This window comes from Abramis brama (genome assembly GCF_963993115.1).
Source record: "Abramis brama genome assembly, chromosome: 12".
In the NCBI taxonomy this organism is placed as follows: domain Eukaryota; kingdom Metazoa; phylum Chordata; class Actinopteri; order Cypriniformes; family Leuciscidae; genus Abramis; species Abramis brama.
In genome coordinates, this window is record NC_139974.1 from 32,132,913 (window position 1) to 32,155,298 (window position 22,386).

General features: G+C 37.5%; 2 protein-coding genes across 2 annotated transcripts; both read left to right on the forward strand.

Moving 5' to 3' along the window:
* The first annotated feature begins 17 nt into the window (after positions 1-17).
* On the forward strand, positions 18-18,432 carry fam91a1 (family with sequence similarity 91 member A1). Its single transcript, XM_084130078.1, has 24 exons — positions 18-305; positions 1,365-1,449; positions 1,639-1,790; positions 3,454-3,511; positions 4,765-4,832; positions 5,054-5,167; positions 5,319-5,409; positions 6,217-6,279; positions 6,497-6,603; positions 6,711-6,749; positions 8,113-8,225; positions 9,327-9,436; positions 9,588-9,697; positions 10,677-10,763; positions 11,066-11,195; positions 11,931-12,079; positions 12,479-12,613; positions 12,897-13,010; positions 13,115-13,187; positions 13,401-13,538; positions 13,851-13,958; positions 14,131-14,254; positions 16,343-16,412; positions 16,940-18,432. The coding sequence occupies exons 1-24, from the start codon at positions 234-236 to the stop codon at positions 17,123-17,125; spliced, it is 2,496 nt and encodes an 831-aa protein (XP_083986204.1). The 5' UTR covers positions 18-233; the 3' UTR covers positions 17,126-18,432.
* Positions 18,433-21,071: 2,639 nt separating this feature from the next.
* On the forward strand, positions 21,072-22,177 carry lratd2a (LRAT domain containing 2a). The gene has a single exon (XM_084130080.1). It carries the CDS (start codon positions 21,220-21,222, stop codon positions 22,027-22,029), a length of 810 nt encoding a protein of 269 aa, XP_083986206.1. The 5' UTR covers positions 21,072-21,219; the 3' UTR covers positions 22,030-22,177.
* Positions 22,178-22,386: the final 209 nt, after the last annotated feature.

Genomic DNA, 22,386 nt, shown 5'->3' on the forward strand with positions numbered 1-22,386 from the left:
ACGCGCTGAGCGGAAGTGACGTACATAGCCAGAAGCGTGACGAAGGCTCGCTTAGAAATACAACAAGGAAGTAGACGTTCACTGTCAAGGCTAAAATAACATTTGTAAAGGAGACATTTAATAGTCCAACGGTGACGTATAATTGAATAAGTTCCGGGAGGGTATAGTCATCTCGGACTTACCCGAAAGCCCGTAAGTATCTGTTTGAATAACCGTGGAGCTCGAGTCCAGCAATGAACACGGACGTTGAATTTCACATCAGGCAGAATTACCCGTGGAACAAACTGCCAGCAAATGTCAAACAGGTACCGTAACACACAGCACACATGTCTTTATCACACACATACATTTGGCATCACTGCCTGCGTAATAATTCACAGCATCAGCACGATTTACAGATATTCTGTCATTCATGTCATTCATTCATCTGTAAATACACACACACACACACACACACACATCGTCGTCGTCGTGACTGCCATCAGATTCCTCTGCATGACACTAGTCCATGTGTAAGATCAAATGTTCGAAGGCTAATTATAGAAAGTTGAAAGGTTTTTTGTGTTAAAGACAGTTGGAATTGCCATTTTGTTCCAATAATTAATTTTACATTGCCAGTAACTGTATTATTGCATAAGATGTGTGCATGTCAACTTTGTATCATATGTTTCTTTAAAATTCCTTCGGAGACAATAACCCTGTGATGCATGAGTTATTTTGAAACGATGCATGTTAAAGTTCACAATATATTAATAAAATAATGTTTATTAAAAAAAAAAAATATTTATGTATTATGATCCATAATTCTAATTTATATTGTAGTGGACATAATATATATATACATTTTATAATATTTATTAGTTTTATTGTTTGTTTATTTATTAGTATTTATTGAATTATTTATTGAGTAGTTCATTAATTTATCGATTGATTGATTGATTTATCAAAATGATATATTTTGAGAGTCATCCACTGTCCACTGCAATATAAACTAATATAGAATAATTATGGGTATGGAAATTGGAAACCTTGCATCAGAGGGTTAAAAAGGAAACAAAATGAGACATTTGTTGACATACAGTAGGAATATTGGGTTATACAGCAACGTTAAATGTTTATAATATAGAAAATGTGGCTTTTGAAATACTTGGTAAAATGTTGAAATTGATTTTTCATGTGGCAATTGATTTTTCTTTCACATTCAATTCATATTCACACAGTCAAATTCACATTCTCATAAATAGTGTTAAACATTGTGTTTACTGACCATGCACTGTGTTACTGAATCTGTTGGGATGAAATGTTTTCGCACTTTCTCTCATACCTGCTTTGCCTTTTGTATTGCCATCTTGCTTAATTCATAGAGTCTTGGAAACTCTCAGCGTGAATATGACAAGCAGGTTCTTCTGTACAGTATCCGAAACCAGCTACGCTTCCGCAATAACCTAGGTAAGCCTTAGATCAACTATTGCTTTTCTCTTCCATAACTCCTATTTTTCATTCCATTCCAGACCAAAAAGCTCATTGTAGCTTCTGTTAGCAGATGTAATTACATTGAAATAATGACCTGAAGGAGTGACTGAATTATTGCCCTGATTTAGTGTCCCACAACACTGTCAAAAACCTCTTCTTTAACAGTCAGGCATGTGAAGAAGGATGAACGCAAGTATTACGAAGAGCTGTTGAAGTACAGCCGAGAGCATCTGATGCTTTACCCCTACCACCTGTCTGACATCATGGTCAAGGGTCTGCGGGTCACCCCCTTCTCCTACTACATCAGCATTATGGAGGTTTGCTCTTAAACTCTTAAAGTCTTGAACTGTTTTGAAAGCGCTTATTTAAAAAAAAAATGTAATTTTTGTTTTGTAATTGATTGTAAAGAGAGTATAAACAATAATGGGGAAATTATTCTGCACTGCCCCCCTAAGCACCACAGCTCAGTGTGTAGACCACATCTCTAAAGATTAAATTTAATTTTCTAAACAGCCCTTCCAAATTATTTGGTCTACAGTTACCACTGATGCTTTGAAAACTGTTGCAACATATGGTAGGCATGGGCTGTCATCCAAGTGTTGTGTTCTACTGATCTAGTTTGCAATTGTTTTTCTTCCTCTAATGATAGAGAAGTATTAACTGTTTACCATTTTATTGCTGCTCTTGTTAATGATCATTACAGTATAAGTTCTGCATTCTGACAATGCTCCAGAGTCCAGACATGTAATTTGGTTAGACAGGTTGTTTTTTTGTTTGAGCTTATGAAGATTACTGTAGATGACTCATGCAGTGTGTCAGCTTACCATATGTAATTGTATAAAACAACAGTGTCTGCTTTCTATCTCTTGTGACTTAATCAAATTCATTTACCATCAGTAAGTTTTAGTCTTAGTTCGTTTTTAAATATATACTCTGATGTTCTGAGAGCATCAAGAGAAAGTTCACTCTCATTATATACTCACTCTCAGGTCATTTCAAACCTGAATGACATTCTTTCTTCTGAGAAACGCAAAAGGAAAGGTTTTAATGCTGCTCTTTCCCATACAATGAAAGCGTCAGGGTTATGTTTGGTTTGTCTGTGTTTGAGGGGGCCATTTACACGACACCATTTTCAACTAAAAATGTAAAACTTTGTATGCGCTTTGGCCATTTATTTACACGACAACAGCGTTTTGGCGGCCTGAAAACACAAACTTTTGAAAACGATACCGTTATCATCTCCATGTAAACTACAAAAATCACGGTGGCGTCATGTGCATGCATATCATGTGTTCAGTCTATGTTTCTTTACAAAGTGACATCGCCAACTTCTGGCCCAGTATGCATATTACAGCGTTTTTAGTCGTTTTTGTGGATCTGTGTGAACAAGAATCGTTCTGACAATATTGTTGTCTGTACACGAAAAACACAATGTTTTTAGTACATCATTGTCATGGTATTTGCTTGCATGCCTTTCTGATTTCCTTGTTAGTTGCCTTGGTTACTGATTTTAGTTACGCACCTGTTTGTAGTTGAGTTCTACATATTTACTCCTCTGTATCCTCTTGTCATTATAAAGAGGTTGTTCTGTTTGTGTCAAGTGTTTAAAGTTACTTGTAATTTTGTTATTTTTGTATTTTTTCATTAAACACCTTACTGCTGCAGTTAGATCCTTTATTTTTCATTCTCTGCGTCAACCCAGTGTGCCAGAAAGTGGATGGTAACCAGGCTGTATTTTAAATCATCTGAAGCTCTAAGATAGCTTTGTGTGACGAAAATTATCCATAGTCATCATTCATCATTCAAAAGAGCAGCTTGGAAATTCTGCTGTAATCACTTCCTTTTGATTTCCATGGAAGAAAGAAGGTCATATGAGTTTTGAAAGGCATAAGGAAGAGTATGATGACAGAATCATACCTCTTGATTTGAAACTTCATTTCAGTTGAATAATGCAACCTAATCTCTTTCCTCTTCATTCAGGACATCATGAACTGTGAGAAGAGTTATGATTCCCTGCCCAACTTCACTGCTGCTGATTGTAAGTTGTTTTCTCTCTGTCTGAACTGGGAATCATTATTTGTTACTGTTGCTGACTGTTCATGCACAATAACGAGGCCACAAACCACTAGAGACGACTGAACATTGCCCACTCAAAATGAAGTGGCACTTCAAATGAGTTATTCTGACTAAAATGAAAGTACAGTAAATATTTTAATCAATATGTTTTGCTATTGCTTTGAAAGGAATTAATTTAGCAATGCAGTCTTTACGCTACAAAGTTGCTATATATATACTACAAAGGTTACAGGTACGTTTGCTGTTTGCTGAAAACGTCAGATTATAAAAAATTAAATAAAATATAAATAAAATTATGCAGTTGAATCTGTTCAAGCTATAGAGTGGTAAAACTAAAAAATGAGTCCGTAAATTGATTCAGATGGCTATCAATATAATTTCTGAAGTTTTATTATTATTATAAATAGCATATATCACAAAAGACCCATTAAATTGAATGTTAAATGTAGCTTAAAAGCACAGTATGCCTAGTATTCAACAAGCACTGAATTTATAGCACTGAAATCAATAGTTTTGCAGGTTCAAGTGTAAAATACTGTGTAAACAGACATCGACATAAAATGTGACTTTGAGGAAAGACTTTGGACTGGTATTTTCTATAGCTTGAAATACTACATTACTACATCACATACTACATTATTTTGTGGAAAAAGAAGGCATGGAGTATTTTACGAAACTCTTACATTTACCCATATGTCTTCTCATTATTCACATGAAAGACACGTGGTGGCGTATCCTATGGGAATTGAAGTCATCCCTTTTATGTGAATTGCAGGCACAGATTAAAGTGAATTGTGTAGAAGCATTACAGTGTAACCGCTCATACATACTGTACATATGCACTCCAAAGCATCTGGGTACAACATCAATGGCATAATAGCACAACATTAAACCATGTTATGAAACAAATAATTGTATTTGAAACAATAATTGTCCACCGTAGCTGGTTAGGCTGTGCATGCTCAGAGATCTCAGAGAACATGGTCTTTAGGTTGGGTAGACAGAAGGCAGCCAGCAGGCTATCCATGGGTCTCTCGCTCTAATCTCTTAGTCCGAAGTGATGCTGCTCTCCTGCCCTTCACAGCTCACTCCACAGCCTTTGGCATCATGCCTGGCATGTCTCGGTCGGGCCTGGCCTTCTCTAATGATTCACATAAAGTATTTGAAAATTAGCATCCATTAGCATATTAATTGATCTAACTGTTGTCCTTTCAGGTCTGAGGCTACTTGGGATTGGCAGGAACCAGTACATTGACCTAATGAACCAATGCAGGTCTTCCAAAGTAAGTCGTTCTTGATTTTACACTGTAGATCAATTAGGATCTTTTGGTTAACTTCCAAGCTCTTCTGGGATTTCAACATGATGTTCATTAGATGATTCTCAAATCTGGATGGTTTCATGGGTCCCTTTGAAGATGAAAGACATAAATCCATAGAGAGCAGTGCTTTGTACACACAGTGATAACCTCACACTGTTGCCTAAGCAGCATCTGTCTGTGGCTAGAAATTCTTCCGGAGGAAAACGGCTCGGGATCTCCTGCCAGCAAAACCTGTGGAGATCACAGTAGAGCCCTGGTGGGTGGTACAGACCGGATACATCACAGAGGACGACATGAGGGTAAGACGGATTAATTCAACAATGTTTCTTCAGTCTTATTTATTAGGCTATTTAGGATATTAGGCTTTTGGAAGTGGAAAAAAGGAAAGAATATTAAGAAATGGAATGCCTGAGTGAAATACCTGTGGCCTTTTGTGCTGGATGATTCCAGATCTGCTCTGTGGCGGAGAAGTCTGCCATTGATAAGCTGATAGATTCTGGACCACAGCTGGCTGGATCAATGGAGTACAACGTGGTTCTGAGTGAGTGTCACTGAGAGAGTTTCAGTCTTCTAGGAGGCCAACTTAAATGAAAAAACAAGAATATACTGATTAAGCCAGGATATGATCTATGCGTGATTTCAAGTCACTGTACTGATTCATCTGGATGTTTTACCATTAATGGTATAATGCAATCAATGTAGTGATGATGACTTTGATTGTCATCCTTTTTCAGTACTGCAGATGTTGAAACTCGCTGAATAGGTAGCACTGGTGACAAATAATAGTTGTGACCAATAAATGCAATCACCATATATTTTGTCCCATAAAATCACATATTTGGCTGTAAAGCATTGATGAAGTTGGGACACAGATAAAAAGGTAAAAATATGAACAACTCTTAATATATAGTTTTTATATAGGCCTAATTTGTATACACTTCAAACATTTTGACAGTGAATTTATGAAATGAGACTATATAACGGCCAGATATAAAATGAAAAGTAAATTATATTATGACACTCCACTTAAATATTACATAATTATTTGAATAAGATAATAATAAAAATAGTAACAACAACAACATAATATTTAACATTTGAGCCAAATGACCATAGTTAACACAGTAACGTCTGGTCTGTACTGGACTGTGCCGAGGATTGGTTTCCATGCCAGCAGATAGTGGCAGCACACAAACAAAACAAAAAGTGTGGGGCCAGACCTCTAACAAAAATGTAGTCGCACATGCAGAAAAAGTGGTTGCAAAATGCCACAGTTTAGTCACAGCTCTTATAGATGGTGCATTCAGTACAAGAAAATTCCTACCTATTAATTTTCTCATTTTCTCAGGTTTGTACAACCGGGGCTATATTTATCTTGATGTGCCCATATCAGACGACAGCTGTATTTCAGGTATGCACTGCAGTTTATCAAATAGGCTTTATTTATAAGCTCTCTGGTGAGTTTGTATGAAACCCAAAGTCTGTTTGTTTTGTATGACCCTTTTGAAAGTATTTTGCTTATCCATCCCGAGTTTCGCTTAGATTGTACGCAATAGAGGATGGGAGAATCATTGATCAAAAAGGGATGATGGCTCACCCACACAACCTTGGTTCTCATTTTCTTTCAGTGCCTCCGCTTGAGGGGTTTGTCATGAACAGAGTCCAGGGTGATTATTTCGAAACGCTTCTCTACAAAATCTTCGTTTCCATCGACGAGCAGACTAACGTGTCTGAGGTACATTCAGTTTTCACTTTGCAGTGCTCTTGAAATGCTGTCTCGTTTCTTCAGTGATTCTGATTGTCTTTGAGCCCCTCATACCACTTTTCTATTTGTCATTTCAGCTGGCTAATGTACTGGAGATTGACTTGGGCCTGGTGAAGGTACGTGTCTTGCAGGGATGAAAATGGAAGGCCATTGACATGGAGTGTTTGATATGAAATTATGCTTTTATAGCTGACTGAGAGGGCGGTGAATCCAGGATGCACCAGTTTAAAAAAAAAAAATGAAAGGCAATTTTTTAAAATCCTTTGCCCTTTTGATGGGTTATGAAATGAGTCCTTCTTTGAATGTATGATGCAGACTGAGGAGAATGAAGATTGGACCATTGTGTTCACACATTTCCTTTGTAGCTGTTTAGCCCCATTTCAGTATCTGGCAGAGTGGAAAACAAGCTTATTCATAAGATCCGTCATGAAAAACCATCACTCCTTATTAGAAAACCAACACTGACGTGACTCAAAGGACACGATCTTTACCAATGAGTTTATTTTTACGCAGGATAGGTAGTATTCATTTTCATTATCTCGTTGACATTTTGCCAAAGATAAATAGAATGAAACGTTTCCTGCAGTCATCATATTAGAGAAAACCTATTCATTTAGTAAATGATGATGAAATAGAGCATGTTTGAATAGACCCATTGCCGTCAGTGTTTACGTGGCAGACATGGTCCCTTTTGATAGGGATGTGCCTGAAGACAATTACCTAAGTTGGCAAAGCTTGACTATTGGACCTCATTCATGAAACATGAGCAAATTATTTTTTGGTGTAAACCTAAAACCAGTCAATGCAACAATTTATGTAAGAATGATTTAATGGACATTATTAAATAATGATTTACACACAATTTCATTCCTTTCATGATTCATCTAAAATCATCTAAAAATAGAGTGCAATGATATTCAAATTATCATCATAATCTATAGCACTATGAAGGCATATAATATCAGGCTGTATGGAGCCCAAATCCTGACCTACTTTCTCCAGCACCATTCAATCTTTCTCAGAGCCAACAGTGTTATCTTCATATGTGACAGTACCGCAATTTTCTTTTCTGTTCCACTTCACCTGGAACCATTCTGAGTTGTGCTTATAGCCATGTAGAGAATAACCTTTGGAAAAATAAGGGAATATGTATTCATAACCTTAGCTCGGTTGGCCTAGCTGCAAAATGAGTTGGATGCAACAGATTTTTATGTTTCTTGTTGTCAGGTGAAAAGGGCAGATGGAAATTGTGTTTTTGGCAGAATGCTGCTGTGATAATGTTTATTATTATAAAGCTGTTTCCGATATTGCTATGGATTATTCATGAAGATGTGTGGATGCTTTCCAAACATAATTCAGAGACTGGACGACTTGCCCATAAAGTTATGGTGTTAACATGCAAATATAGTTGCCAATAATCATCATTGGTTTGTGTATGAATGCTGAGTGATTATTGGACTTTTCTCTGTTTTCTTCTAGAATGCAGTGTCCATGTATTGCCGCCTGGGGTTTGCTATCAAAAAGGGTCAGGTGATCAGCCCGGACCAGCTGCACCTCTCATGGAAGAGTGCCCCTTCGGTCAATAGACTCAAGTATGAGAAGACATTCCTGACACTGATGAATAGGCTATTAGTGCTGGCTCATGTCTGAGAAAAAAAAAAAAACTGTTGTGGGAACCTCAAGCTCAGCCAGATAGACCATTCAGACATGCAGAGACTCTATCTGAATGGTTGGTGTTAGTGGCCATTGCTGGTGGGCCATTATTATTGGTGGGCTACACAGCTGGCCATTTCTTTTGATAAAAAAGGGCAATAGTGCTGGGTAAATATCCATTTTCTGATTTAGTCCTTCCAATGAATAAAAATGAGTGAAATAAATAGATTCTTAGAATCTATTTATTATAGAATGCGAAGATTGGTCTTTTAAAATATGCATTTTTAGAGTTGATGCATGAACATTTCTGCCAAAAATAATTTGTCTAGATTTCGCTGGGTTGCTGGCTGAAGTTCGTCACTACTTCACACAGACGCATACTCTACCTCTATTCATCATTTTATTGATGTATTTATAATATAATTTATTTATTTATTCATTCGTATATTTTTATTTATTCATAATCAGATTCTATTCATAATGCTATTTATTTTCTAGTGATGTTGATCTAATTTGTTTAATAATAAATACAAATAATATAATATAAATTAAAAAATGTATGAAAATATAATAATTATTATAGTTGATAATGCAATAATATAAAAAAGTATGCAATACTTAACAATAATGCAGATTAATAATACTTTTTTTATTAATTTCCCATGAAGGAAAGAGTTTCTGTGTTATTGATAGTGACATCCAAAAAACAAAACAAAAAAAAACTCCTCCTCTGTACTATTGTGTTGAGCTAGCTTTGTATCACAAAAAATATTTGGACATGTTAAAATAAAGAGAACCTGTAGTGTGACAGTCACAATGCACGTTATGCAATTAAGTAGATTAGTAAATTAGTAAAACACTCCTGACATTGTAATTTAAATATTTCCAATTGAAATCAGAATTGAATTGAGAGCTTGTAATTCAGAGTCAAATCGAATCAGGATTTTTTTTTTTTTGTTGGCTGCAATTGCTGTATGTGTGAACGTCCTGTAAAAGGCTTATTGTGTTGTAACATGAGATTGTTTGTCTGAACTTGACAGGGGCACTATGGACCCTCAGAAGATGCTGCTGTCATGGGAGGGTGGCAGTCCAGTGATGGAGGCAGGTTCCTCAGCCACTGACACAGACACCACCAGCCTAGAGGACCAGGGTGAGAGCACAACTGCATTCATTAAATCGTAAACAGCTTTCCACTCATCCGTTAAACACTAACTCACTCTACTGCAGTTTACTGTTAAACATTAGTCTGGCTCCAATCAGTACATAAATCATAATAATGACTGATTTTCCCAACCCTCTAGACACAGCAAGTGTGAGCAGTCTAAGTATTCCAGCGGCCCCGACTAAGAGGATCGCCTTCCTGTTTGACTCCACCCTCACCGCCTTCCTCATGATGGGCAATCTCTCCCCTGTTAGTGCCTCACTCACAGATTTTTGTATTTCTGTTTTACAGTTGACAGATTTATTGTGTATTTTTAAGGTGCTTGATATCATTTATTGCAGATTGCATGCCTGGTTTCATAATTAAATGCAACTGACAAGGTTTGTACCAATGCTAAAATTATGACCGAATAGTAAGCCAATAATTATATTTAGGTTTTGTACGATAACCGCTAAATGGATGATATCATTTTTTTTAACCATTTTTTGCAAATTCGGAATAAAACAATCAATTGTTTTAAATGATTCAAGTGAATTTAGGCATCACAACATTATAATGCACAGTGTGTAAAATGGATAAAGTTTACATTTAACAGTGTTAATGATTAACTTTAAGTGAACGTTAGGTTACAGCAAAGGTCATCAAAATGTAAAAATATGGGAAAGGAGGCAATATCGACTATCGAATGTCAAATTTAAAAAAAACTCTTATATCGGCTGATATCTGATCTTGTACTGATCATATAATTGTTTTCTATGGTATTTTGACACAGATTCATCTGTCACTTGATAAAAGCAGCCAAATTAGGCAGATGCCAGTATGAATTGTGTCATGCCCTTTATTCTTTAAAAAAACATGAACAAAACTATTCAAGTTAAAGAAAAACAACCAGAATACGTTAAATATGAGTTCACTTGCAACAAGGCCAAAACACGATTTGTGCCCTCCACAATGTGTTTAGTGTGGTGAATTATTGCCTGCCGAGAGCATGAAACCATCGAAATTCAATTTTGCACTAAACAATTTTAGTACTGTTATATTACCACTTGAACTCTTTGTAAAAGCTGGACCCTGAAGCTAAACCAGTTGAGAACCACTGATTTAGTTAACTTAGAGTAGGATTCATACTCAAGGATTTTCCAAAATTGTCTAAGATTGAACTATCATCAAAGATGTTTTGTATATCATCTATAAATACCGGGATGTCTTGTGGTTCTTTTCATCTCAGAACTTGAAGAGCCACGCCGTGACGATGTTTGAGGTGGGGAAATTGTCCGATGAGACCTTGGACAGTTTTCTCATGGAATTGGAGAAGGTAATACCCTTATTATAGGACACAAAATAGGCTGAGGGACACACAGTGGACAGACAATCTCCGTCTCTGTGCTTGTATTGAAATAGAAAGGGGCCACCGCCAGGAGCTGATTATACAACACACAGACTCGCATTTTTCACTTTGGCACCGCTCTCACATCTCTTGCACACACAAAAGCATAAAGGCTATTGCATTTCTCCCTTAATATCTCTTTTCTTGTTTGCACACGTTCTCACACTCACACACATATAATGACTGTCTTTGTGTTGCTGAGGTTGATAAGGATGCTTTCATGTTATAAGGTGGAGAGCACCGCTGAAGGAGAGGCTCAGAGATATTTTGACCATGCGCTGACCCTCAGGAACACAATACTTTTTCTGCGCTACAACAAAGATCTCACGCCTGATCAGGGCCCTGATTTACCAAATATAGGTATGTGTCAGTATCTGAGGGCTTGAATGTGCAAAACCTTGGTGATAAATCCAATATTTATGCATTAAATATTATATCGTCACTTGACAAAAATGAATTCATTTTCACAAATCAGGCCTTCTGAACTGTTCGAGAATTCATTCATCTTTACTGATGCATTTTTAAGAATACAATGAACGATTGAATGAATGAATGAATGAAAAATGAGACAAAATATATATACAGCACAAAAATATTGGCATGTATAAAAATATATTGTTTAATTATTACAGATAAATAAAAATGATTAAATATTATTCTTCCTTTTGTTTATTTAGTTAAAATCAATGTGTGCATTTTGCTCCTTTTTTAAGTTCTCGCATTAACATTTGAATCATTTTTAAGTATTTAAAAGTATTTTCAGGGCAAATGCAAATATATGTATATCAAATATAGTATACATATTGAGTACGCCAAATATAATGTTTAAATTACAAAAATATATGTATATTTCTAAACCTTGGTCTGTACGTTTTTTCAAACATCAGCAAATATTTTATTAAAATTCTAATGAGATATTGGATTAATGGCATGTTGTTTTATTCCCTTTGGTAATCATTATCAATGTCCTTATTTAAACTGTATCACTGTTTGATCTTTATTGAATTAAATCTTCTTTTAATTATGGAGAGGTACAAGTCCATGCGTGTTCACACGTTCTGGTTGGCACTAATATATGTTTGTGTTTCTCACCAGGCCTGCCTCTGGACCTCCTCCGCTGTGAAAGCCTGCTGGGATTGGACCCTGCCACCTGCAGCCGTGTTTTGAACAAGAACTACAAACTGCTAGTTTCCATGGCGCCACTCAGCAATGAGATCCGGCCAATCAGCAGCTGCACGCCTCAGGTAGTCCCGACTCACCCAGGGGACTGTAGTCAGACCCGTAGAGAGGGATGTGCGATCACTGGGACTCACAAGACTTTGTGTGTGCTCAGTGAGCAGACAGATACCTGTCCTCTTGAGAGTATGATTCAAGCTAAATAGGTCTTTCTTTGCCTCTGGGATTCTTTACAAAAGTTGCACATTGTATAAAACTACCCACTGACTACATAATGTTCTTTGCTGTTTAGATGTCTTTCATTTTGAACAGCACAAATAAGGTCAGCATTTGGCCTGGGGATAAGTTTCGGTGTGCGTTTAGAATAACTTCACTTCGCATTACATGTTTTGTCACTAGGTGCTGTTGGTTTTAAGTTAGGCTTGTATGTTAGAGTATCTTTATATTGTCTGGTCCGTTTCTTTCAGCACATCGGTCCAGCCATTCCTGAGGTCAGCTCCATCTGGTTCAAGCTGTATCTGTATTCTGTCACTGGTCAAGGCCCTCCTTCACTGCTGCTGTCCAAGGGCTCCAGGCTCCGGAAGCTGCCAGATATCTTCCAGGTCAGTCTCAACATTCAAATATTTCTTCTAAAGAATATTAAATTCTTTTACTTTATTGTGCATTCCAGTTTAATACAATTCTTATTGCATCAGTATTCCTTTTAAATATTTAAATGCATTTATTTTAATATTTTAATGCTTATTATTTAATGCTTAGGAATTTTTTCGAAGTCTCTTATGCACACCAAGACTGTATTTATTTGATGCATTTAAATGCATAAAAAATCACGTACATCTTTTAAAGTGAAATAACGCTTACATTTTAATTTGGCATGTTACTCAGGGCTACGATCGACTGCTTATTACATCATGGGGTCATGACCCCGGGGTAGTCCCATCATCCAACGTGCTAACAATGCTGAATGACGCACTGACCCACTCTGCTGTGCTCATTCAGGTAATACAGGGAGACCCTAAACAACTAAGAGTTACATATTCATATACCTACTATATAACATATTCTCGTATCCAAGTTATACCAAAATGTATCACTCTGTTCAGGGACATGGAATGCATGGACATGGTGAGACTGTCTATGTCCCCTTCCCATTCGATGAGGAAGACCTTAAAGCAGGTAAAATCTCTGTTATCTATACATACAGTGGCCCGAAATAGTATTTGGACATAAAAATGTCTGAATGTCATTAGTTAAACCTAAAAAAAGTGATTTATATTTTGTGTTTAAATATTTTTTTGGGTCACTAAAAATGTGTTTGTGCCTCATTTTAGCACTCTGAATAGCCGAGCCATTATAACTGGCCGTTCTGATTTGTGTTGCCTCTCCCAGAGTTCTCGTATTCCAATATGTGTGCGCACAAAGCCCTTAAGATCTTGCGGGACAAAGTGGATCTGGAGCACCAGTGTGGCTACATCACCATGCTCAACCACAACAACAGACATCGCAGACGACCCAGTGAAGCCGACGGTGGGGCTAAGAGCTTCTTCTGAATCCACACTGTCCATTTAACCAATCTGTGAAAGGCCTGATAAGGACAGCACCTACGCTGATCATTAGCCACTCCAGGCTGTATCGATAAGTGCTGCAATTAGAGTAGAATGAGAACAACAACCAGTTCAAGCTCTCACCAGTGTGTTTTATTAGAGCAGGTCTCTAATTCAATTAATGTTTTAATTGCAGTCCACATGTTTGATTGCATCACTAATCAGAGTGAAACTTGAACGCTACCTTCAGGGTCTCAAAGAAACATGAGATTCACTCTCTTTACTTTCCTCACAGGAGACCCTGATCTTAGCGGAGTGCTTGAAGCCAACGGGAGCAATGAATCTTTCGAGCTGGTTACAGAGGAGAATAACGGAGATGGCAGCAAGAAACAGGGAACAGAAGGTAGGTGTTCTTTGACTGATAGTCAGAACCGCAGATTTATCAAAAAAAAATTGAGAAAACATGCGGAATGGATTTGAACATGCCAGAATGTGTTAAACTGAGCTGAGAGTACTAGTGGGGAATGCTAATCAATACGAGGCGCTCAGAAAATCATGTTTGCTCACTCTCCCAGGGACGTCCAGTGAGGATGAATGGGTTCCTCTGGAGCTTTGCTTTGGGATGCCTCTTTTTAGCTCTGAGCTAAACCGCAAAGTGTGTCAGAGGATTGTCTCCCACAAACTCTGCAGCAAAGACAGGTGACAACTTGAACAAATGTCGCTTTTTTTTTTTACTTTTTTTTTTTACTGTGCATAAAGGTTTTAAAAAATACTGTGGTTGCATGTCTGCAAATATTTCTGGCTAAGCACATATGAATCCAGCCCATTTACTTTCCCTTTAACCATTTACTTTTGTCTGTACACTATCCATATCAGTAAAAGTAGAACTATACTGTATATATTAACATTAAGCCAATTCAGACTGCACATGAATGCACAACAACACACACATTTATGCCAAAATGCCAGTTTTGCAGAGTATCCTAGCAAGCACAGTTAAATGAAGTCTGAAATGTATGCAAAGAGTTGTGAGAAAATATGATGTGCGTCTGATCAGCTTCATATGCGTCAGGTGACCGCATATGTGACGGCATCCTATTAAACCTGCTGCTGTGCTTGAAATTGAGCTCTGATATATTGAAGGGCAGGTAAATGAGGCATTTATTATAATGGGTTTATGTAAAGATTGTTTTAAGTTCACTTAAATTAAAAGTTGTTACATTTATAGCTTTCAATTATACGGTTGAAAAAAAAAAAAAAAAATCATAGAGACATCCGTAGCGGTATTGGTGGTTGGTGATGCCTTCTTTCATGAAAAGAAGCCATTAAACAAATATTTAAAATATAAGCTACTGTCTACTGTTGTTTCTACCTTAATTTGGAGATTAAATGTGAAATTATTACAATATAAAAATATATTAAAAACTTTAATATTAGGTTGCATTAAGTGCGAATTAATTACAGAAAAACGTATTCCGTAAAATTATCACGGAATTGACAGCACTAAAATATGTTATATTTTGGTACAGTGATATAATTAATCTGTTATAATTAAATAATAATTAAATAATTACCTTCTCATTCATGTCTGTACAAATGAATGTTTGTTGGGCTTGTCTGAAATGTTATAAATAAACTTGGTATTTTGGAATACCAATTCAATGTGTGTATTCCAAAAAAAAAGAAAAAATCACCTTTGCCATGTTTCATTATCACTGCTAGCATTTTTCGATTATCGTCCCAACTACACTGACAGGTAACACTAAAAATAGGTGGTGTGAGAAATCACACCTGTTCTCTGTGACAGCCTGTGACTGACCTGTGCTTTTTAATCAGAAACAGTGTCTGCTTGCATGATGACATATTGAATAAATGCAAAAGATTAAGCATATTTAAGCAGCGTTAAGCATATTTAATCATGTTAGTTTTGACAGCTTTAAAGGGTTAGTTCACCCAAAAATGAAAATTCTGTCAGTAATTACTCACCCTCATGTTGTTCCAACCGCGTAAGACCTTCGTTCATCTTCGGAACACAAATTAAGATATTTTTGATGAAATCTGACAGCTGGATCACTTCTCCATAGGCTGCTAGGTGACCGAAACTTGCTGGCCTAGAAAAGTTATTAAAGAGATCGTTAATATAGTCCAAGTGACTACAGTGGCTTAATCTTAAGTATATCAAGCGACGAAAATACTTTTTGTGCGCAAAAACAAACAAAAATAACGACTTTATTCCACTATTCATTTCCTTCTCTCTGGGCCTCTAGTTGGTTCACGTAGTGTTTTTGCGCTGCGCGTCTGTGTTACACGTCACCACGTAGGCTCACTATTGGCCGACGCTGGTCATGTGTGTGATGCGTGATGACGTGTAACACAGACGCACAGCGCAAAAACACTACGAGGCCCAGAGAGATGGAAATGAATAGTGGAATAAAGTCGTTATTTTTGTTTGTTTTTGCGCACAAAAAGTATTCTTGTCGCTTTATAAACTTAAGATTGAGCCAATGTAGTCACTTGGACTATATTAACGATCTCTTTAATAACTTTTCTGGGCCAGCAAGTTTCGGTCATCTAGCAGCCTATGGAGAAGTGATCAGCTCTCAGATTTCATCAAAAATATCTTAATTTATGTTCCGAAGATGAACGAAGGTCTTACGCGGTTGGAACAACATGAGGGTGAGTAATTACTGACAGAATTTTCATTTTTGGGTGAACTAACCCTTTAATTACAACCGATATGGTCAAATTGAACTAAAGAATAATGAACATGCTCTGTTTCTTTTGCAGTCTTCAAGAGTTACTACATTCCAGTCGAAAACTGGCATTAAAAGTTCTCAGTTTTGTTCATTCATTCCAGGTAAATATTCACTGATTCATTTTATTGTTCCTAATATAATGTGGATGTAGTTCATAGTAGCAGTCCTAATGTCTTATTTCAAAGATTTCATTCAGCTGTATTACACTGTCATGGAAAACCTGGAAGTATCATGGAGTTTAATGAAATCAGGAACTTCAAAAGTCATGGAAATTTCTATGCATGTAATTTTTTCTAGTTACCCTGTGAAAAATCCAGCATGTTTTGTATGCTGGGATCAGCATGCTACACCAGCTCTGTTTTGCTTGTCCACCAGCTAGACCAGCACCATATCAGCTCCAACCGGCATAAACCAGCCTGGACCAATGTGAAATTCATGATGCTTTATGCTGGATTTTTTTTTAAACAGGGTATGCCCTGCTGTAAAATATTTCATCAGCTAGAAATTACTCTTTGGGAGTGCAATCTCTATAAAAATGGGCAAGAAGTGCGAGACTCCAGGTGTTCTTTCACAGTCAGATGTTTTTTGTATGTGTGGTGAGTTTACCATTTTTCACCGTCCCTCACAGGATGGAAAACAGCCTGCGGACCCTGACAGTGGGGTCTCGGGTCCCCTGTGTCAGCCCGCGGCAGAGTCTGGCGTCCCCCTCCCCGCGCTCAACCTGTTCTTCAAGGACGGCGAGCTGAGGGAATGGAGCGGCCGAGCGCCTCCCTCCCTACACCTCTCTGCCCCACAGAGAGATCAGCCCACATAAAATACCACTCTCAAAATAACCCTGTTCACATCCGCACCATACTCCACTCACTTACGTCATGAGTTACCATGTTACCTGTGGCACTCAATCACACACAGCCATCAAGTGTCACATCTGGATGCGAGCGTCCAGAGTAACTCAAAAATCCCAACGGTTTCAATCGAACATCCCATTCACCCAACGTCACACGATTACAAAATAGAAAAGCTATTTACAAATGATCCTATATTGACCTTTTAATGTGTATATAGACTTTGCTTGGAAAACGTAGGACCAATCCTGGGGTTGGATAAAGTCACCCTACTCGTATTGTCATGTTTTGTGACCTGATGCATGATATCACTGCACAAAATCTCAAAAACTACTTGACTGAGGGTTTGAAAACATGAAGTAGAGGTTTACTTTTTGCACAAAGCCTGTGGATGACATTCAGGTATAATCGATTTGTTTTTTTATTTTCTTTGTAAATCAAGACCTTTGTTGGTTCTTGATTAGTCTATTTGGAAAACCTGTCTCTCAATTCTGCTTAGCAGAGGAGCATTTCTGCTTCACTGAGACCAAAGACCAACTTGTTTTATGTTGATTTTTACCATTATTTTACTTTCTTGCTGCCTTATTTGCGTTGTACAGACTGCTTTATCACCAAATTCATTTTTTTTCTTCCACTTGGTTTGAACACGTTCAATTTGTTTTAGTCTAGCTCAGGCACACAAAACTGCAATTAGTGACAACAAGGTTATCGAATATCAAATCAGTACCTAGATGTGTTGAATATCAGTATAGGTTTAGAGTTTGTTGTGCGAATAATATGCAGTAATACAGCATTAAAATCCCCCTCAGTGGCCTGACCTTTTCCCTCATGCCTTTACTTAGGGTGCTGCCAGTGTTTCCCCAAACAAACCTTATAGTGGTGTATGATGAAGACCGATAAGAGATCTTGATGCTGCATGATGAGTGTGTAGAGTCGTTGTGTGTATTGTGCGCCGTTCTCTCCTCATCTCTTTATTTCCCCTGTCCATTCCTTCCTGCATCTATAAGATCCAAAACAACACCGGCCCCGTGCCTGACCCTGTCACAGTGTTAGGGAAAAAAAATAACCAATAGTTTTATAAAGTCCATAAGAAGCATTTTAGGAACTCTCTGTTGTAGTGTACTTGATGGGACTGTGTACATGCTCTTGTAATTAAATGGGTACAGAAGTTACATTTCCCCTCTTACGTCATCCCATTCTCCAAAATATATGTCATAACAAATGAATATGTAAAAAGTATATGAAAGTACTAATAAATATGTTACAAAAACACCAATTACAAGTGTCAGCATGCGGTTTTTCATTTCGAAAGCTGTTTTCTTTAGGTTGTTGATGGCTCAGCTACAGGCAGGTCGGCTCCCCGGTGACTGTAATTACTATAGCAACACAAATTCGGGGTGTCACCAGGGGGCAGTGAGGCCCTGAAATGGGGCATGTCATCATAGGAATAGCACAGAGGGGGGAAAAAGCATCTGATGATGCCTGTCAACAATGTGTGTTGAGCTGTTCTGTATTTTCCAGTGGTTTTACTTTTTGTCATTAATTTTATAATTAATTTTCTTGTAGCTTAATAATTGAAATTGGTTTTATCTGGAGACTTGCTCTTTAAAACTAGGTCAGTAACTGAAGTCAGAAACTTTCAATAAGAAATGTGTGTATGGGAGGAAATTTAACACAGCGGGCGGTTACTCCATTTTTATTGTAGATGTTCTTGCAACCTATTAAACTTTTACACAGAGAAATACAGACTTGTATAAAAGGAATATAACCATCATCTTCAGCCTTTCTTTCTTTCTTTCTTTCTTTCTTTCTTTCTTTCTTTCTTTCTTTCTTTTTCTTTCTTTCTTTCTTTCTTTCTTTCTTTCTTTCTTTCTTTCTTTCTACCCTTTCATATTTCTAAGCAGTGCTTTAAAAAACAAAACTGGCACTTCACATTAATAACTATGTCAATGTGATTTGTCACTTATTTGGAAAGAGATTAAATAGCCTACATTTATTTACAGTTGAAAAGACTTGTGAGGCTTACTATAAAATTCATAGACCTCATTTGTGAACAGGGGTGTTTGTAGACTATCATCAGTAGCAAAAGCCCCATTAGAATGTGTCCCAATATTATACTCTTGTAATAATGTTATGGATATAAAATGCCTATACCTGAGGTACAGTCATTCGCAACCTGTACAAAGAGATGCTAAGGTGCGTTTACACCAAGGACGACAACTATAATATAACTACTATACTGATAACTATAACTACTATAATGATAACTGTTTTCACGTCCAAGTCAATGACGCTCTGTTTATTATAAGCGCTGTTTATGTCGTCTATGTTTTGAATGTGCAAGCTCAATTGGATTCTGACTGGCTGTCAATGGTTTTATTGTTCATCAGCTGGAAAAAAAGCTGCAGTTATGTTGTCTGTTGCTTTGCTGCCCTCACATGTTATCAGAAATGATATTTTTCCCACTTCTGAAGTTGTGATTACAATCTGTTGATGGAAAGAATAGGAATCATAGAGCACAACATGGTTTAGTCTTGCCTATTTCTTGAGGAAATCTTATTAAAGTCAAAATGTTTTGAAGAAATTTTATTTTGAATCACATTATTCTATCAGATTCTTGAATTTCGGTCAAATACATGATATTTTCTATTTTTTTATGAAATTGTGTTGTCTCTAGGACGTTCCAGTTCTGACGTTAAACTGACATTTAGAAAATGTCTTTAAGATGTTTATGATTTAGAATGAATGTAAAACTGACACCTTAAAGAGATTTCTCAGATGTTTGTACACAGCAATATTATTAAAAATGTTATATTAGTTATCATCCTTAGCTATCGTCCTTATTCGCTGACAAAAGATAGTAGACATTTGCTAGTTTTGTTTCTTACAGTAGATTATAGATGCACATTCACCTCATCCTCCAGCACTCTTTTTATTTTCTGTCTTGTTTCCCATTACTTTTTATTTTGGAATGAGAAAGTGGTGAAAAATAATTCAGTGAGTGAGTGATGCGCTAATGAATAAAACTGAATCACAAACAGTTTTGCAGACCATTTTGAAAACCCGCTTGATTGATTAGATCAAGTGATTTATTGGCGAATCGTTCTGATTCTAAAACACAAATGCCATGATTACAGAAATATTTTGGTTTACTGTAAAAAATAGTGAAATATGGCTGAAATATCACTTTGCCAAGGATTTATCAATATAAAGGGTCTAGCGATGCCCCAAAATTGACTTTACATATAATGATTAAGTAGGCTACATTATTTTATATTGCATAAGTTAATATTTTTGCTTATTTATTTGTTTTAGACAGCAGTTAGTTTCAGTGGGTCCTCTGATCTAGCGTTGCAGTAGGCCTACTTATATTTAGTAAAAAGAGCACAAATGCGAGTTGATAAAGCTACTTCCACATATTAATGATGGCGTCTGTCTAAACTGCTTTATATCGTGTTATGCTTTTCCAGTAATGTCTCTTTAAATGAGGGAGCGCGTGTAAGTGTGACTGTGGTTTTATTTCTCAAGCTCTGCGTCTGCCTGTTAGTTTAGTTCGCATATCTGATACACCAGAGCAACACACAGCAGCAGGTGCAGTTCAAAACATCGGGAACATTTTGACATTCGCTGCACGAGAGACAAACAACCCGCTTTACGTTACTGTAAAGACGCGAATAACGTGTTTGCCTTAATCTATTCGGATACCGCAGAAACATTTTTATTCATTTCATCAGTATGAAGCTTTGAAGAACTTGGAAACATCAGGTGTGATAGGACGAAGTAAGTTACTAACTAACAGCGTGGAACAACAACACGAATCACTGGATGTAAGCTACACACTGGATGTAATGCATCTTACTTATCCTAAACAATAACACAACTCTTCTTATATAAAGTAATTGGTTTCGGTCTGTTATTGTGATGCGCGCGGATCTAGCTTTAGTAAGCAACCATATGCGCAGACGGAGCATCGCAGCGAATCTACTTCCAGATGTCCATCTCTCTCTGCTCGTAACAGGTGGAGCTCATTTCACTCCATCTGTCCGCTGCTGAAGTGGCATATATGGGCAACCAGGTTGACAAACTGTCACACCTAAGTTACGCCGAAGTTCCCACGACCGACCCGAACGGACTGGACACGGAGGAAGACGGCCCGCGGATCGGGGTCTCGTACATTTTCGCGACCGACGACGACGAACTGGACGATAATCTTCATCAACATGTCGATGGACCAGAGCAAAAGGAGGAAGAGAAGCAGTATAACGAGCTGGGCTGCGCAGTTTACCACCGAGACGAGTGCATTTATGAGAAGAGTGGCAACACGAGGGAACTGGAGACGTTTAGCCCGGAGAATTTACTGAACAAATGTAAGCCCGGAGACGTTCTGGAGTTCGTGTCCACCGGCCAGTACCCGCACTGGGTTGTGTACGTCGGGGACTTCCAGGTGGTGCACCTGCATCGGGCGGAGGTCAAGAACAGTTTTCTGACCGATGCTAGTCAGGGCAGGAGGGGCAGGATCGTAAACGAGCTGTACAAATTCAAACCCCTGAGTTCTGACATGGTGGTGCAGAACGCTATGGAGCAGGTGGGAGCGAAAGACAGAGAATTAAGTTGGAGAAATTCGGAGTGTTTCGCCGCCTGGTGCAAATTCGGTAAACGGGAGTTCAAGATGGGATTGGAGATACGGATTGGAAAACAGCCGTACAGATTAAAGCTCTTTTTGCCTGACAAACGGTTTCATGTGCTGGAGTTTCAGAGTTTGGAGGATTTGATCATGGAAAAGAGGAGAAATGATCAGATCGGTAAAGCGGCTGTTATACAGGAGTTGGCGCATCATTTAAGCCATAGCGGAAGTGAAGAGAACGTTCATTGACAAGCAACAGGTAGCGGAAAGAAATTGTATCACAACAATATAACATATCCATGATTCTCATGAAACCCGTCCAGAACATTTCCCTGCAAAATCAATATATATATATATATATATAAGAATTATTATTATTTTTACTTTAAGAACTGTTTTAAGGACATAGATGGTTGGCCCCATTACAGCATCAGTGATACAGTAGCTCTTCATCATATCACTGCGCCGCTCCCATAGATGTTCTGTCATATCGGGGACTATATCTTCTAGGGGAAGGATGTCACTTAAAGAATTTGCCAAAAATTGTGTCCTAAATTAAAACAAAAAATTCACAACCGTTTTCATAAAAACAGTATAGGCAATGTT